This window comes from Otolemur garnettii, unplaced genomic scaffold (genome assembly GCF_000181295.1).
Source record: "Otolemur garnettii isolate 467f Iridium unplaced genomic scaffold, OtoGar3 scaffold00002, whole genome shotgun sequence".
NCBI lineage: Eukaryota > Metazoa > Chordata > Mammalia > Primates > Galagidae > Otolemur > Otolemur garnettii.
This window is the reverse complement of record NW_003852397.1, coordinates 34,349,854-34,368,753: the sequence shown is the minus strand read 5'-3', so window position 1 is coordinate 34,368,753 and position 18,900 is coordinate 34,349,854. Positions and strand designations below refer to the sequence as shown.

Sequence of the window (18,900 nt, the reverse complement as noted above, 5' to 3'; positions counted from 1 at the left end):
AGGCTCTATCTTAAAAAAAAGATGATTTTGTTTACTGTGTTGGGCAAGATAATGATGTGAGCGAACCAAATGATGAATGGTGACAGCTTACTTATCTGATAACCTCAGCTCTTAAAAGCACACTGAGATGTGAGGACTTTGAAAAGAAAAGGTCTCTGAGAAATTGAAGCCAGATCCCATAGATCTACTCTGACATCCTGCTCATTCTCCCCAGACAGGAGGGGATCAGATCCTCATTTTCTTTTAGGTGAGAAAAATCTATAAAATCACAGAGATGTCAACTGCTCCGTAGACTCAAAGCAGCAATAGAAGGGGGGAGAAAAGAATGGCATACAAATAGGAGGCCATAGAGTACAAATTAGCAGTAGGAAGTAAGAGTGGAACTGACATTAGGGCTGGACCTGAGCAGGCAGAGCAGATGGGCTGTGGAGGGCACACTCCAAGGGGCCTCTACACTAATTTCCTGGGAGATCACTGCACTGACCCATAGCATCTCAAGAGGCCCCTGAGTCACCAAAACTAAAGTTCAAATTATTTTTGGCAATCCAAATTTTAGAAAGAAGGGATATTTAAGATTGTTACAGAAAATCCCCCATTAAAATGACTAACACAAATGGTAATTAAAACTTCTATTATTGAAAAGTTACCTTATACTGTGATGATGTAAACCTGGCCACGTATGAGACTCCTTTAGAGCTTTTAGCAAAGAAGCTTCTATTTACAGAGGTCTGGAGTTAGGGTTTTCTTTGATTCAAGAGCCTGACCCTCCCTCCTAACACTCATTGTGAAAGAGCACAGAACCTATTCTCCCGCCAGGACAGGAGCCAGGCTCACCCAACCAGGCATACAAGCATCTTCTCCACCCAGGGCAGCTGGCAGGGGTCCTCTGCAGCTACACTGACCTCAAGCCCAGTGTGGACCACCTTGCTGTGAACATCCTCATCATCCTCTGTGGCAGTTCTGTCCCTGATTCCTTTCTTCTTTTTTCCTTCAAGTTAGCTTTTATCAGAATTATGCATGCACATAAAGAGCCAAACAATTGTCTACAATTCCCTTTCCCAGAAGCAGTCATATTCAACACGTTCAGCTGATTTTTTTTCTTTCCTGTTTATGTCCGTATTTCTGGGTAACATGCTTATGCTGTTCAGTTAGAATGCTTTTTCAAGCATTACCAATTAAATTCCTCAGATGAAGAATGAGAATTTTGCTATTTTTAATCTCCCCACTGTCAGGACATAGGGATCTAATTGCTTCTTAATCCAGGTTTCAGACAGTTCTTCTCTTTCATCCCTGGCTTTACCCCAACTTCCAGAGGAACTTGGTGACACCAGATCAGTTCTGAGTTGTTGGCCTGCCGTGTTGAGTCAGGTGGCTTGTCAGGCCCCCTACTGCCAGCTCCAGATTCAGCTCCATTGAGTGGGCAGCTAAGCCAATTATCACTTGTTCAGCTGTTTTTCAGTTTGCACAATTTTGTTGCTCCCATTTTCTTTGCTCCTATGGATTTATGCCTTTACAAATACCCCTTAGCGTCATTTTAATGAGGTTTTAGAAGGAAGTAATGATTCAATGCATGTGTTAATTCACCATCTTTAACAGAAAGGATGTCATTGATTTCTTTTTTTCTCCTCCAGAGAACAATTTATTTTCCACTTAAAATCACCTGCTAAAAACATCCAGCTCACTGAAGCAAAGTAGTTGGGTTTTCTTTCTAGATCACTTTCCTATCCTTTAGGAAGCAGATCACTTTACTGACTAGAAATGAAGTTATAACCCAAAGATAAGCTACAGTTTTGCCCACTGAAGAGAGAAAGAAAGAGATATTATTATTATTATTATTATTATTTTGACACAGAGTCTCAAACTGTCACCCTGGGTAGAGTGCTGTGGCATCACAGTTCACAGCAACCTCAAATTCTTGGGCTTAAGCGATTCTCTTGCCTCATCCTCCCAAGTAGCTGGGACTACAGGAGCCTGCCAGACAGCCTGGCTATTTTTTTTTTTTTGTTGTTGTTGCAGTTGTCATTGTTTTAGCAGGCCCGGCCGGGGTTCAAACCCGCCAGCCTTGGTGTATGTGACCAGCACTCCACCCACTGAGCTATGGGCACTGCCAGAAAGAGATACTAGAAAGTAGAAAACACTTCTCCCTGAAAGAATTAGGCAATTTTTTAAAATCAATTTTTTTTTTTTTGTAGTTTTTGGTCAGGGCTGGGTTTGAACCTGCCACCTCCAGCATTGGCGTTGGCACCCTACTCCTTTGAGCCACGGGCACCGCCTTAAAATCAATTTTTATAACTTTTTAAAAAAATGTTCTTCTATGATGCTTCTTCCTCTGCAGCTGAACACGCTCTGCCCCTGTATGTGTTCCTTTCCAGCCTCCTACTTGAGAATGTGTGTGTGTGTGTGCGCCTGGGCTTATTGGTTCTTATACCGCCATGTCACTTCTCACTCACATGGCAGCCCAGACCCACTCGTCCCATATCACCCCTGCATGATTCACTGGTCCTGGTGATGGGTACTGCTGACCTTTGCCCTCCCTCCTCTTGTCCTCTCTGGAATCCTCTTTTACTCCCTCCTCCCTGAAGCTGTGTGGGCATAATTCCTTGTCCATCTCCTCAAGGGCAAACACTCCTCTCAGAACTTTTCTAAACGTCACAGCTTTCTGTATTATCTCTGAAGAGGAGGGGTCCTCTTCTCCCCCCTTTCTAAGGTCAAGTGTTTCACAATTGTACTTTATTCCCGCCCCCATCCAATCTTCCATCCTGAATCTCTTTCTCATCTTTCAATGTCTTCCTCTTCATTGTATCTTTTATATTCCTAGAAACATGGTTTTCTTATTAAAATTTCCCTTTACCCTCTCCCCCCTCTCCCCACACACCCACTCTGTGTGCTACCATATTCTCTTCTTACCAGAGTGGACTAAACAGGCAGGCTGCCTCAGCTGCTCGCCACTGACTTGTTCCTCTGCCTTTCCAGGGTCCCTTTGAGTCATCTGCCTACTCGGCCTGCAAGTTCCCAGCCTATGTTGGTTGGAGGTTTTCACTTCTCAGATCCATCTCCTGCCCACTCCCTCTTCCCAATAGTGACATTAGCATTAAAAAATCATTTACACTGCCAGGAATCTGAAACTGTCCAAAATGGGTGCACTTTTAAACACGTGATTGGGAGTGAGGGTTTGATTCCTTATTTCCATTTAATTATTTAAATGCAGTTTTAACTAATGAAAGGATACATCTGTGTTTTTAAAATGTGAATTACTTCTAAAATAATCTACCCTTGTAGCACTTGGGTGCCCTGTATTTTCATCAGCAAGATTAAAGTTCTGCAAGCAGAATAACAACTCCTTATCAAAAGTAAAAAATCTCATGCAAATATCTTTTGAGCCCAATACAAATTAGCAATTCTTCATATGACTAATAACTATACATCCTTACAATAACTATAAACATGAGAAACAAAAGATCAAAGGACTCTAAAATAAGCACTCGGGATAACAGAAGGGCTGTGTAGGCGTTCAGCAGAAACTGTGAAACCAAAAGATAATCTTTACATGCTTCTTAAGATCTTTAAACCCAGAGCAACTTGAACCATAACACAGTGGTTATTCTCCCCTGCCCTAAGCAAAATCTCCAATAAACAAGACTCTTTAGATTTTAAGTACAAACATATCCTTTACCCCCAAAGAAATCAAGAAGATTAACAACATAAAGCCACGTGATACTAGAAATTACCAAGCTGCATAAACCAAAGAACTTGTAAAGAATTGACAATAACTAAAATTGTTGAATTAATAGTCCTTTTCTTCTGATAAATAGTTCTTTTTTCAAATTCCACAATGTCCACAATTTTCACAACAATACAAGCATTTAATGGAATCAAATAATTAAACTCAAATCACATTTAATCAGTTATTATTTGAACGACTACTCTGCGCAGACTGTTAGAACAGATGTCATGGGTAAAATACAGCAAGTAACTTAATATACAATCTCAGTACCATAGGAGGTGATTACCCTGTTTAGAAGATGGAATATCTTAATAAAATACACAATAACTGAAGAGGCCCTACCAACTGAAGCAAATAAATGGTTTCAAGGGCTGAACAGAACAGTGTAGGTAACATAAATCCTGGAATCACGAAAGGTCTCCTGAAAAACTGTTGAGAATTTAAAAAGAAGAAAAGAATAGACTGGCAGAGAGGATGGAGAGAGGTCTTATTAGATGGATGGCATGTGAAAATCTGATTAAGTAGAAACATACAGGGAATAGGGAAGGGCACCCCATGGGGCGGCTGACTGACTCACCCCACTTCCTTTCCTTCCCCACTGCTCCCAGAAGCGTTTTCCTCAACTATTGCCATTGCCTCCCAAGCAGGTTCTGCCCTCGAAAATCCTCTACACACAGCTACTGCAGCCTTTACCTTACACATCCATAATATTTAAGTCTCTCTCCTACTGTCTCCCTACTGTCTCACAAACGGAGTTGAGATTCCTAAGTAACACATAGTAAGTACTTGATATATTTGTGTTGACTGTCGTATCTCTTGTTCAATGTGGAAGGTTCTAGAAGACAACCAGTCATTATTTTTGTATATTCTGGCATGGAGAAACTACTAAATACCTTAATACATTACTAATGAATGTATAGATACTTTAATAAGTAAGTTTTATATGACACTGGCAAAATGGTGGAGCTGACAACTTCATTCCTCCTGGTGAAGTGAGGAAGGGACTTAGATTTGATGAGAGGCCTTGGTAAGCTAATGGATTTTGTGTAGGGCACTGACGTGATAAAAACTGTGAAGAATTTGTTTTAGTTGTAGATTGTAGAGAGAATTTGCCTGAAAGGACTAGTGGTAGAAAGATTACATTGCTAACAATATTTTGCATATAAGATGAGTAAAACAAGATGAGGATCTTGGAGTTTGTTGATTACTAAATATTTTCCTTCAATAAATACTAGAAAACTGCCACACATATGTTTAATCTACTTTAAACAAGTTCATTCCTGAGAAGGTAAACTTTTTCAAGTCTCTTAATTTTAAAGAACAACAATCAAAACAACTTAGAAGGGAAGGACAGATTTTTTTTTTTTTTTTGCAGTTTTTGGCTGTGGCTGGGTTTGAACCCGCCACCTCTGGCATATGGAGCAGGCGCCTTACTCCTTCGAGCCACAGGTGCCGCCAGGACAGATATTCTTATTTATGACTTACAAATATTCTCCATATTAGAATCTTCCAAACTGACACTCAAAAAAATTAGAAAGTTAAAAGAACTCCATCTGTGTATTTTTATTACAATGCAGACTACTTAATTTTTTGGTTTTACCATAGATGAAATTAACTAGATGGCTATTTATGTGAGTATAATTTTATAACTTAGTATAACATTTGGATGTTAAATTAATAAATTTTTCAGCACTTGAAAATGCCAGTACATTAAAAAGCGTCAGAAGGTTGTAACTGGCACCCATTCTCCTTTCTAAGACACTGTTTCCCCACTGCTCAAGCCCCACCTATTCTACTGTGTGTCAAGGTCATGGGTGACTGGCAGGAGGTTTGGCGATACAGGTTAACAGTGAAGAGAAGATTAGTGCAGAGCTATAACGAGAAACACCTGAGAATTTTTAACATCTATTAATTCCCATCCCACAGCCCATACCCCAGACCAAAGCTGATGTATTTTGAAAGCTCCTCCTAGGTGACTTTGTTATCCAGAGGTTAAGAACCACTGGATTATTAGTATTTGCCTTTCCAAATGATCTTCATGTTTGAATTTCTTGATAAAGCATCAAAAAGATGAAATAGTTTTGGAGCAGAATATATGATGTTAGTAATTTTATTTTAAAGACTGGAAACAAACTTTCACTTACCTGCCTTCTGACAATATACGATTTTTTCATACACAGCATCTGCATTTTCTATCAATGCCTTGAGGGACTGAATCATCTGCAAAAGGAACAGGCAGACATGAGATTACACCTGACAACCAGACCCTTCTGCACTCATGCACACTCCTAAAAACAGGCTGGTGTGATGAGGCAAGATGCTTTTTATCTGACTTTCCACAGCTCAAATTCAAGTGAGTATGTGAAAAATGATAAAATCATACAACCACACATGAAGGTGTATGCAAGATGCAAATAGTATTATGTTGCAAGTGTGGTTAGTTTAGTACAACACTGAACTTGAACCTTGAGCCAATACTGAACTGAATCCATTTCAGTGTGAAGAGCTACAAATAAATACATGTGCATAGCTAGTCTGAGTTTTAAATTATACTTTACATTGTCCACTTTCACAAAATCTTCAACTTCATCTAATAGAAAGCTTCAATACCTATGCACAATACCCATTTCAGCTAAAATATCTTCATCTAAAAACCAGTTTAAAAACATAATGAGAAATAAAAAATAGCATTTATTGATGCCATTCATTACAAATGATCCCTCTCAAATCACTATTTTTATGTTCCTATCAATGTTTTTTATAATGTTCAGGTTTGATTTCTTGTTCAAATTATATATGCATGTTTTAAGAGCCCAAGTTTGAAGAAAAGAAGCAGGGCAGAGCTGATCAATTACTTTGCTCACCCAAAAGTTAGAAAAAGATCCATGTGAGATAATCATGTTGGCTGTAGTTACAACTATGAGAACAGCCAGATTCAACTCTCAAGGCTCTCATGGATACAATCATAAACTTGTCTTAGTATGAATCCTAAATTTTTGTACTTAAAAGTCCAATTATTTTGCATTATAATACTACTCACCTATTTTCCACGACCATCTTATTTTAAATAACATTTCTTCCAATCTTTTTCTTCTTTACAGTATTGATTACTAATTGCCACAGTAACTATTTTATAATAACTAAATATAGATTGCATTGTTTGTATGGCTCAAAGAACACCACATTTGGATAATTTATATTTATTTAAACTAAAATATAATCAAAATGCCTCTTTAGAAATACACTAGATTCTTAAAGTCAGTCAAATAGTATTTATCGACTTTCACAGTTCGCAAAAAAGCATAATAAACATCAAAAGCTTAAAGTTCAAAGTAGGCATTTTTTAATGTCTTCATTATATATCTTCATTATTCATGGAGGTTCTACAGCAGACAGCCCCTAGGTAGAAACTGGAATACATGATCTGCAGGATAGAGCCCCTGTTGTCAAAAAGCCCACAGCACAGTGGCAAAGCCTGCACTTTGGAACTCAGTATTTCCAAATTCAGCCTTCAAGATCTGAGTCATTCCTGTAAATTAAAATATTCTATTTTACAGCTTGACATATTGAACAGGCAGTGATAAAAATGAATAGTTAAGAACTCTATTATACTGATGTAAAGTCATTTGTACCATTATATAATTTGCATACTGAAAAGGTTCAAACCGTCATCAGTAACCTTTCTCAGCTTTGATGTCAAGCCAGATGAGAGATAGGAAGAAGCAAGGACTTCTTCAAGCAAGAATGGTAGTTGTCACAGCTTAGTATCAAAGAACTGGCCAACTGTGCCTCCATCACTCAAACAGGAAAAAGAAAAAAATAAAGCAAACAAGCAATGAAACCAACCTGGTCATGACCGAGTGAGCAAGACAGGGGCAGTAACGGAAGGAATGGGGGAGAACCAACCAGCAATGTGAAGCACAGGCTCTCACACACAGGCAAGGTGGTCAGATTCATAGCAGGGATGGTGTAGGGGCAGAGAGAGCACAGCTTACACAGTTGCAACCCTGGTTCTGCTAGTCATTGGCTTTGTCATCCAGGACAAGATATTTAACCTCATAACCATAATTCTCCACCTGTAAAATGAGCTCATTAAAGATATAACACCTCATAATGTGAGGATTAAATGAAAGGATGCGTGTGGAGCGACTGGCATAATGAAGACACTTGCGAGTGGTAGCTGTCACGGTTGACTCCCCATTTATCCAGGAGGCCTGGCAAAGCATTTTCTGGAAGCCCAAAATTAGCTGTGTGCCTTCCTTTCATATGTTCACTGGCAATGTTTCCCATACTCACTACTAATTTTAGTTTTACTTGGAAAGCCTGGTGTGAAGCAGCTCAGAGAAACAACAAATTGCATTATTATCCTTAGGACCAAATTCCAGTTTAAGTATCACCAAAGGTTAAATAATTAAGAACTTTTCAGCTATAAAATATATGCAATGCTTAAAAAATGCACATCCATCTTAAGGGTCTGGAGAGGGACACTCACCTGCCTTCTGTGCTCTGTACCTATGGGAGGATCATTCCTTTATTCTTGGAGCAATCATTTACTGAGGCCCTCCCTTTGTGGGACCCTGAGCTAAGTGCTGAGGATGAATGAAGAATAGTTGCTAACTCTGGCACTATGGTAGGAAAAGATATGCATAGGCTGGGCATAGTGGCTCACACCTGTAACCCTAGCACTCTGGAAGGCCAAGGCAGGTGGATCTCTTGAGCTCAGGAGTTCAAGACCAGCCTGATCAAGACCCTGTCTCTACTAAAAATAGAAAAACTAGCCAAGTATAGTGGTACACGTCTTCTTGGGAGGCTGAGGCAAAAAGATTGCTTATACCCAAAGTTTGAGGCTGCTCTGAGCTAGGGTGCCAAGGCACCAATGCAAGGTGAGAGTGAGACTCTGTCTCAAAAAAAAAAAAAAAAAGACATGCACAAACAATAACTAAAATAAAATGTGGCAATGCTATTGTAGCCTGTGAGCTATTGGATGTGATGAAGTTAAATACTCCTGAGCCATGACCCTTTGGCTGGATATTTAATGGTGAGGTACTTGTGGTATAATGGCATCTAAATTGCTGCCCACAGAAGGATCCATTTGTGGCTTAGATTTCAATACAGGAAGTTCCTCTCCTGATAATGCGTGCACCATGAGCAGTATATGAATATGAAGGTGATTAATGCATCGGGATGGAGAGCACAAACATAGTGAGAAGCCATTCTTCTCAGGCCTGGAAGTAAACAGCAGCAGGCATTTGCAGCTTGTATTAGAGGGGAATTCCAGAGGGAACCAGCCCAGGGGAAGGGGGAAGGTAGGCACACAGTAAACAGCACAGTGTACACAACGCAGGAGAAAACACGTCCAGATCTTTGCAGAGATGATTCACTTTGTCACACCTGTTATTAAATGCTCCCACCACTTGGAAGGAGGAACTGCCAGTTTGTATCTTTTTATAGTTTTAGGGTACACTTTTAAATTAATATAAATGGTAAAGAGTTTATAGCTCTTGTCCTTAACTTGAGTTTATTACTCCACTACACTTGCAGCACTGCGTAAGTTCTGAGTGTGAAAGCCCTACCAGGCCCTCCTAAGGAAGCTGGTAGAACTGTGGGTTTCAATAAAAGCACCAGGTGAAGAGTCTAACAGACCTAGGTGCTAGTTGATGGGCCATCCTGCCACCTACCCAAAGATTTGAGAAGACTCAAATCTTCCTGTTTAGTGGACAATTATGGGATGTGGCATAATGTCACTGAAGACGCAGCAGGAGCTACATGGGGGCACCAGCTGATTTAGTAAAGGCCGATTTCTGTCTAGGTCTGCTACTTTATAACAAGCTGTGATTATAAATAGAACAAACACTGGTTGAATGAATCAGGATGAAAGTAATTCAACACCTCCTCTGTATCAGGTATGTACTCAGTACTTTCTATTTCATTTAGAGCTCACTTTATCCATGTGAGGTGGGTATTTATGATGTTAGTTTTATAGATGTGAACACTGAAGATCCACCTGAGAGGTAAGCAACCCTCCTAAGGCTGAATGCTATTAGAAGCAAGGGACTTTAATTGTTAAGATAATTAGATTCCACCCGACCTCAACGTCTTTGCTTGATAGGTCCTGACATGTGAGTAGCAGCAACTGCATAAGTAACGAGGAAAAGGCATTCCAACCAGAAAGGTGTGCAAAAGAAGAGGGAAGTTTCTCACTCCTGAAAGGTACTACACCTAATATGATACTATCATCTCAACTGCTGACATTGACCCAAAGTTGTTTTTTGAAATAACATTTCTATAAAGCACTTTGAGAAAACCTTTTTTTAAAATGACAATAATAAACAAATTGCTTGGCTCTATTTAACAATTTTTTTTTCTTTATTGTTTGGGATTCATTGAGGGTACAAAGAATTAGGTTACACTGATCGCAGTCATTAGGTAAAGTCCCTCTTGTAATTGTGTCTGGCCCCCCCCATCCCTCATTCCCCCACACCACCCCTTATATTAGATCATCTACTGCCTTCATATTAGAATTGAGTACATTGGATTCTTCCTTCTTCATTCTTGTAGTGCTTTACTAAGAAGAATGTGTTCCTCCTCTATCCAGGTTAATACAAAAGATGTCAGTATTCCATGGTATACATACATATACCACAGCTTGTTAGTCCATTCCTGGGTTGGTGGACATTTAGGTTGTTTCCATGTTTTGGCGATCATAAATTGAGCTGAGAGAAACAGTCTGTTGTAAGTGTCCTTATGATGAAAGGATTTTTTTTCTTCTGGGTAGATGCCTCCTAATGGGATTGCCGGATCCAATGGGAGGTCTCATTTGAGTTCTTTGACAATTCTCCATACTTCCTTCTAAAAAGGTTGTATTAGTTTGCAGTCCCACCAGCAGTGTAAAAGTGTTCCCTGAGATACCACCTAACCCCAGTGGGGATAGCCCACATCATAAAGTCTTAAAGCTGCAGATGCTGGTGTGGATGTGGAGAGAAGGGAACAATTCATTATTATAAAACAAGTCATTTCTATTTAATGTGAAACTACTAGAAGAAGCACCTCAGATTAGACAAAAGCAGATGTGTAGGGAGTAATTTTAAGAGCTTAAGCAAAAAGAAAAAAAACTGCTTTAAGTTATCTTGTTTCTCTCTCAGTTACACTGATATGTCAGAAACAAAGGCCAAGTAGAATGGTTGATTTTATGAGCATTATGGCCATTACAACAAGTGCCTGAATTTCACCAATGCCCTTCAAGCTACAGGTGTGAGTCTTGGCATAGCAGACCCTGCTGCCAGCCCGAGTGCCTCACCACGTGGATGCTTATATTGCTTATTCACTGCAAGATGCTTTTATACAGCTGTTACGAATGGATTTTATAGTTGTGACCTGGTAATAATGTCTCTTCAATTTCTGGAATGAATGCATTCAGAAAATCTATGGATTTATCATAGCACAGAAACCCATTTCATAAGTTGGATCAACTCTAATACAAGATTTTAATACAGGACTCAAGTAGATGAAAAGCAAAGTTTCAACTAAAGGTAAAGTAAAAATTAAAATTTATATTTCATTAAGTTGTAAAGGAAACAGAAATCCCTTTCATATGAGTGCTAACCCATGACAGTGTAAACATCTTTTTTATAGATGTAGCTATGAGAAAGACTATTAATATGTTACACATTACTAAATTTCTACAGACCACCTGTCCACATGTGTGTTGAAACTTGCTTACCAGCTAGGAAAATCCTGTTTTCAGAATAAGCAAGTCTGTGGTTTTATATAATAATTTTCTGTCTGATTTTGGACAATTCACTACATCTCCTTTCATCTTAAGAACATGGATTTTGTTAATAATTATAAAGTAGTTTGCCAATAATTTTAAGTCGCTGGGTGAAAGAAATTTTAGTAATAACATCTTCTGAGTCCTAGGATTATGCTTCCTTCATCTTGTCTTGAACTTTCGTCTTAGAGAAAAAATCCCTGCCTCTTACCTCCTTCCCTGCTTGTCCCCATACTTCACACACTGATGTGGCTACTGCTGCTTCTGCTGTAGCTATTTCTACTTAGGACTGATCTGACTTTGTAGTTTAAAGCTGTTAAGTTTAAAATGTAAGAGAGGACAGCTAGAAAGCAAAATCGTTGGTGTTCTTACATGGATTCTATGATCACTTGACACATAATAGTAAGCACCTTTCTAAATTCAAATTTAAAGATCATCATTCTTAAACATGACAGTGGACTTATGAAAATAACGGGATGCATCTGGCTGTCACCTCCAGACTGCTAAGGCTACCTTGAGATGGCCTTAGTGACCAATGACCTTGGGAGGCCTGCACTAAAGCAGGACTTACCTCTCAAGACTCCAGGGATAAATAACCAAACAGCAAATATGAATGAATAATTAGGTCTTTAGAAGAACTAATTCAATCTGAAGCTGTGCTTTATCTGAATAGCAGTCTCTGCTATGGTTTAAATCTGTCCCCCTCAAAATCCAGGTATTGCCAATGTGATGGTACTAAGAAGAAGGGCTTCTGAGAGGCGATTAGGGCCCAAGAGCTCCTCTCTATAAAAAATGGTTCACGGCATTCAGCCAGCTTGCCCTCCTGCCTTCTACCACGTGAGGATACAGTGAGACAGACCCTCACTAGATGCAGGCGCCTTGACCTTGGACTTCCCAGCCTCCAAAACTGTGAGAAAATAAATTTCAGTTTTTATAAATTACCCAGTCTGTAGTATTCCATTAATACAGCACAAAACAGACTAAAACAGTCTCTAAAGCTCAACATTGCTGCTGGAATGTCAGCCTCATGCAGCACAGCCCTACAAAGCAAATCAGTTCACTACAGCCATGAATGGGATGGAAAGAAACAGTGAAATCCCCTCAGGAATTTGTAAGCTTTGGTGCTCTTGAAAGAAACATCTCTCTGAGTTAACGATATAGTCTTTCTGTCTAAGACCTCACAATAATTGTTAACTGTGTGGATTTAGTCTGATTCTAAAACACTGGGCTTTGTGGCCTCTATGCTGAAATTCAGAAGTAAACTTTTCTTTAATTAGAGTTTCCAAGTACAGCAAAATGTCACAAAGCTCGACTGATGGAAGAGGCACCATTTATAAAGTTATGGTTGGAAAATACAATATAGTTTTAAAAACTTGAACGTACTATAAAAGTTGTATATTTAAATAGAAGGAAAAAGGCGTATTGGTGTGGGAGTCTTTGCCCAGCTATGTGTACTCCAATTAAGCCCAGCTCGCCTGTGCTGCTCCAGGGCAGAGGCAGCAGCTGCAGCCCACTGCAGAACAGGGCAGAGAGCTGGTGGGGCCGAGGTTTGCCATGTCATTAAGAGCCGTGGTTATCATCCCTTCCAGCAAGATCACTATGAAAACACTTGCTAAACAAATTGTCTCCAGAGTAACTTGTCCTGGTTTCCTTACAAAACTTCATTGCCACATTCTTCTCTATGAAAATTATAGGAAAAAGCATTACCATATAAAAGAAAATTATAGGAAGAACCTAAGATTTTCCAGATAAAAAGCAGCACTTCACAGAGGAGCACATTTAGGTGCTACCACCCACAGGACCCCACTGCAGATGTGGTGGGGAAGAACAGAATGTAACAGAATGTGAAATAATGCTATGCTCTCCAAGTGCAATTCATGTTACAGGAACTGCAGGGGAATGTGGATAGAAGGAGTGAGGGCTAAACTGCATAAGACGTAGAATTCTACACTGTGAAGTCTAAATTTATTTCATCATAAACCCTTGACGATTTTAAGTAGGAATGTGCTGTGATCAAAGGGAAATTGCAGCACTGTAAATGAGAATCAGTGTGAGAGAAGAAATGGGGGGTGTGAAGCAAGAAAGAGGGAACAAGAGTCATGCGGGGGCCTCCTACACCAGCAACATGAAAGGCAGAGAGGGCTGGAAAGGAAGGATGACATGAAGGCTCACACAGGGAAGGACAGAGTAGGGCTCAGGGTTCAGTGGCTGACTTGCTGTGGGCACGGAAGGACGAGCCTACAATGAGAGACAGCAAACTGGGTGGGATAAGAAAAACTGTAAGACACCCTACAGGTGCAAAGCACTTTACAGTTTACGACGAGAAGTGTAATTCAACAGCTGTAAAGCTCTTTACAGTGCCTTTCAGTTTGTTAACTCTTTTAGGATGTGGAGTTCCACCTTCACGGAGTTGAGGTGGTGATTACAGCAGGGAAGTCTTGTGAGCATCTCTAGCAGCAACCAGAAATCCTGTTGCTTCCACCATTAGAAAATTGGAAATTTTCTGTGCATAGGCAATATCTCAGCTGAAAACGTCCACATCTACAAGGAAGGAATTTTAGAGATAAATGAGCATCACAATGATGCCCCTTAATCATCAGAATTAATAAGCAGAGAAGAACAGCTAGTACTATAGATATAGGAGAGGTGGGAGGGAGGGAATAGCAAAAGTATTGAGTATTTGTAAATAGGAGGAGAGAGTTTCTGGAAGGAGAAACTCTCCACAGCCCACAGTATTGGGAACTTTGGATTCAGTCACCTGGTGATGTGGAGTATGTGTGGATAATGAACAGTAAGTCCTTAACATTGGTAGGTTCTTGGAAACTGCAACTTTAAGCAAAACAACATATAATGAAACCAATTTACCATAGCTAATTGATATAAACAAGAGTTAAGTTCCCATGGCATACTTCTGGTCACAAAAACATCACCAAACTTTAAAGACCACAACACTTCCAGTTTTAAACACTGAAATAAATGTGAGCTACACATTCATTAAGGAAGATTAATGAAAACAAGATCACTGTATCCAATTTGTGAGTGACAGCAGTGGTGATTTAACCCTAGCTGTGGTGGGTTAAATCAGGAATAAATGCTTTGAAAGTGGAAAGTGTCAGGACTACCTCCTTCCAACATGCAGTTCAGAACCAAAAACAAATCTTGTCACGAATTTGGATGATTATTGTATACCTGACTTGCAGCTCAGGGTGCAAGACAGGAACCAGACCCAGACAGGACATGCTACGCCATGCTACCCCATCACCTGCACCCAGGTGGGACCATGCAGACAGGCCAGTTCACCTAACACGCACATCTTTAGAATGCAGGAGGAGTACTCCACCAGGACATGCGGAGGACATACAAACTCTTAACTCTATGCAGTCAGTGGCCCTGGTTGGAAATAATTTTTCCCCCTAATTAATGTTATAACTAAACAACATCGAACTAAACGACGTTTATTTGAGGACCTGTTGTAATTGCAGTACCACAGTTCTGCTGCAGGGAGTCATATGCAATCCTAAAAATCACCTCACTACACAAAACTGTGCAAGAAAAACCAAAGGGCTTCTAAGGCAGGTGGATTAAGGAAGCAACGCTCAAAAATTTCACAGTGACAGAGAAAACACAGAAATTGAATAAAAGGAACATTACAGTTCTCCCAGTCTTTAAATAGTTGTTAAATGGTTGAAGAATGCCAAAATATTTTAAGTGTGGAACTTGATTTTGGTGGAAGACCTGCTTTAGCTGGAAGGTTTGCAGTGTGTAGATCATTGTGAAGTGATGGAAGGAGGGGTCTCTGAAATCTAATGAGAAGCTGTAACACAAGATGCAGGTGAATGTAGCTCATAACTTGCTCTGCAACTTGGTGAACTCGTGTAGCTGGGGGGGTGCCTGAGGGGGCCGTGCCCATGCTGATCACCTGGGAGCAGTGCTCTGACAAAACCATGCACAAGCAAATGCAAAATCTGCATTATGCTCAAATTGTTACCTAATGTATCAATTGCATTCAAGCAAGTTTGTCTTTTCACTGACTATAATAGGGAGAGTATTTCAAAACCTCTCTGAATTTTTTTCCTTTTTTTACAAAATTCTTCTATGCAATTCTATTATGAAATATACGTAGAACTCTTGGTTCCTACCATGTTCAATCAAAGAATGGTTTTGGCATCACATAAGCCTACCTCAACACTGTATTTAACTATTTGAACGATCACTTCCTGCCAGAGAATAGATGCCAAATGCTATGTAAGTCTGGAGTGCATTACAAGTTATGAGTGACCCAGGCCCAAACGCAGGAAGCCAAGAGTTCTGTTAATGTTTCAATGTACTCTAAATTTTCATAAAGCTCACCTCAGAGCTAGAGTACTACCTAAGTTACTACTGTATGTGACTGTAATGGTACATAACTTTTATCTAAACACCAGTACAATCTGAACCTCTTGTGCCCTGAATTTCAAATAAAATACTGTAAAGCAACATCCCATCTGATCTGTACATGCCTAGTTGAATTTTGACTTTACAAAAAGCCTCCATCTACCACAACCAATGTTTCTATCACTTCTCTAAGTTAATATATAACCATATTCATACAATTAGAAGAGGCTGCATTTCACAGATTAAACATCAAGTGCAGTTTCTGAACTGAGTCTCCATACAAATACGAGATGAAGGTATATACTTATTATTCACAGTGTAATGTGTCTCCTGTAATCACCTAAATAACCATGTGGATTAAGCATAAAATTCATGAAAATAAATAGTAGCATGTAGTCAAAACAACCGTCTTAGGTTCCTACTTTGTACCATACTTTGACGTCAAGGGCACACTAGATGGACCAACCTTTTACACTTGTGGTGGTTTCTCAGAGGCACTTCCAGTGTTAGCCACTAGAAGTCCTTAGTAATACACATTCCTTATGCTGGAAAGAAAGAAGAAAGGAGCAAGGATAAGGGAAAACAGCACAAAGGAGAAACTGGGCAAAAAAAAAAAGGGATTTCTAGAGGGACAAAAGATAAAAAATAGACAAAAACACAGAGGCACAGCTTAGAGTCAAAACAAGGGATGAGTGAATGAAATGAATGATTTCTCTTTCTAAAAACTGTATTTTAAATTAGATAAAATTTTTTATTTTATGCAGAGAAGGTGAATAAACTATAAAGTCACAACCAAATACTGATTTTAAAGGAATTCAATACTATTAATATATATAGATTGTTTGGGATTCAGCATTACTAGAAGTCTCCACATGGTCCCAAATATATTTATTTAAACAGACCAGGGGCTGGTGAAGCTCTATTGTGCAAAATAGCTCAGGAAAAATTGAAAAGGGCTCTGGAAAAGACAGGGGTTCCCACTGTACCAAAAGATCAGTCATGACATCAATGTATAGATTTTAAATGTTTATCCTACTCTAAATTGTTGGCAAATTTTACAAATTTCTGAATTTCAAATATTAGTCTTAACAAAAACTTTAAGTTGGGAATACAACTTATTTAATCCTTTTCAGGAGATAAACAGAATTTCAAAGAATGCAAAGAATTTTGGATTTGCTCTTGTTTTGTTTCTGGTATTCACAGGGAGAACAAAGAAAATGTTGAAAACCAAGCAATAAAACAGAACCTAACTCCTCTAAAAAGCAACTCCATTCCAATTATAAAACTATCCAGAAAAGCCATCAAATGATTTCTATGAGTTTATATAATAGTTGATTATGCTATGCTTTTCTATATGAAGAGCATGTGCACTTAAGTAATAATAACCCTCTTATTTCTCATTTTATTATTAACCTTCTATGACCAGAAGTCTAGCTAGGGGAGAACCCTGTGCATTACATTTCATTTTGTATGTGATTACTATGGGAAACCTTATGCAAAATTCTCACATTCAATAGTCTACTTTAGAGCACACGATGAATTATTTTATAACCTCAAGGGTACGTGCACACACGAATCGCATCCTCTCCTTGGCTTTTGGTCATGCAACCCTTAACACTACAGAATGCTTACTTTTCTTATAGCATTATAAAGCTACATTATAGCATTATAAAGCTACATTATAGCATTATAAAGCTACAACCATCCTGACAGCACGGTATTTACTTGCACCCTGTCCTTAAGCAACCTGTGGCAGTGGTTCTTAACCTTCCTAATGCCGCAGCCTTTTAATGCAGTTCCTGTGGGTCACGCCCCACAGGTTGAGAACCACTGCTCTATGGTTATGACAGGGAGTAGGGATAAGGGTAAGTGAAGAAGCTTAGCAACTTAGAAGGAACTTTTGACAGGCCTGTGAGCAGCCAGGTATAGGATGTAGTCCAGTAAAATACCTGGAAAGGGGGCCTCTCTCTCCTGAGTCTTGGAGCTTTGTTCAGAGGTTACAGGAGTGTCCAATCTTTTTTCCTTTCTGCTGTACACTGGAGAAATAAGAGTCGCTTTGGGCCACACATGAATACACAAACACTAAGGAAAACTGATTAGAAGAAAAAAAGATCTGTTCATACTTTTTATGATATCTGACACCACAGATAAGCACAAGAGGTCCTCACAAAATCGGCATGTAGCCCAAGAGCTTGCAGGTTGTACACCCCGGGGTTACATCTTGTACAAAGGGTTATCTGTACAAGGATACTATACAGGGAACTGATGAGAATGGCTCAAAACCTGGCCTGAATCCTCACAGGAAAAAGGGGGAGCTTAAACTAGTTAAACCCAATTATTTAGTGAGCAAGTTACTTCTGGAGAGTGTACTAGGAACTTCTGGATACTCCATTAACTCTTTCAAGTCACTAAGGACCATTTAGAGATTGGACATGCTCATTTTGAACAATTATTACTAAATTAATTGAATTTCAAAAGATACAATCTGAATTAAACATAGTACCACTTTTATTACTGCCTATTTATATCAAGCCTTTTCTCCAAGGGAATCAAGGTGATTTAGAAACTCTTAATTAACAGACAGTAATTCAATCACAGTCTTATTGTAAGGTATCATTAGTTTCTCTCAGGTCTGTAATAACTAGGTACAGATGTTAGTTAAGAGAGAATGCCAAATGGAGACTTTTCTATAATGAAAAGCAATCCTTTCTGGCATAGTGGAGCGTCCGCAGTACCCCAGGAATGGCGGCCAGACTAGAAAGCACGCACGCAGCTACCACCATATTTACTGGACAGTCCCAGACATTCCTCCTGGTGCTGACCACGCAACTCACGTGTTTTGTATCTTCCTCTTTCAGAGTAGAGGTAACTAGCCTAGCAAGGTGATGAGAAAACTTCTGCACTTCATCCTGAACTTTAAACCTGCCTTTGTGAAATGGAGTAGCCATGCTCTCCGTATAACACACGCTGCATCATAAGGTGCTGCTGCTCTGCATTCTGGTGTGTTGTTAAAATACACACACAGGTCTTAGAG

The 18,900-nt window shown here is 39.4% G+C and overlaps 1 protein-coding gene across 1 annotated transcript in view; it reads right to left on the bottom strand.

The window, feature by feature from the left end:
- Nucleotides 1-18,900, bottom strand: part of PLCL2 (phospholipase C like 2) — a 192,555-nt gene that overhangs the window by 32,097 nt on the left and 141,558 nt on the right. Inside the window, exon 4 of the mRNA XM_003781727.2 lies at nt 5,869-5,944. Within this exon, the coding sequence (XP_003781775.1) occupies nt 5,869-5,944 (76 nt within the window). The remainder of the gene's footprint in view (nt 1-5,868; nt 5,945-18,900) is intronic.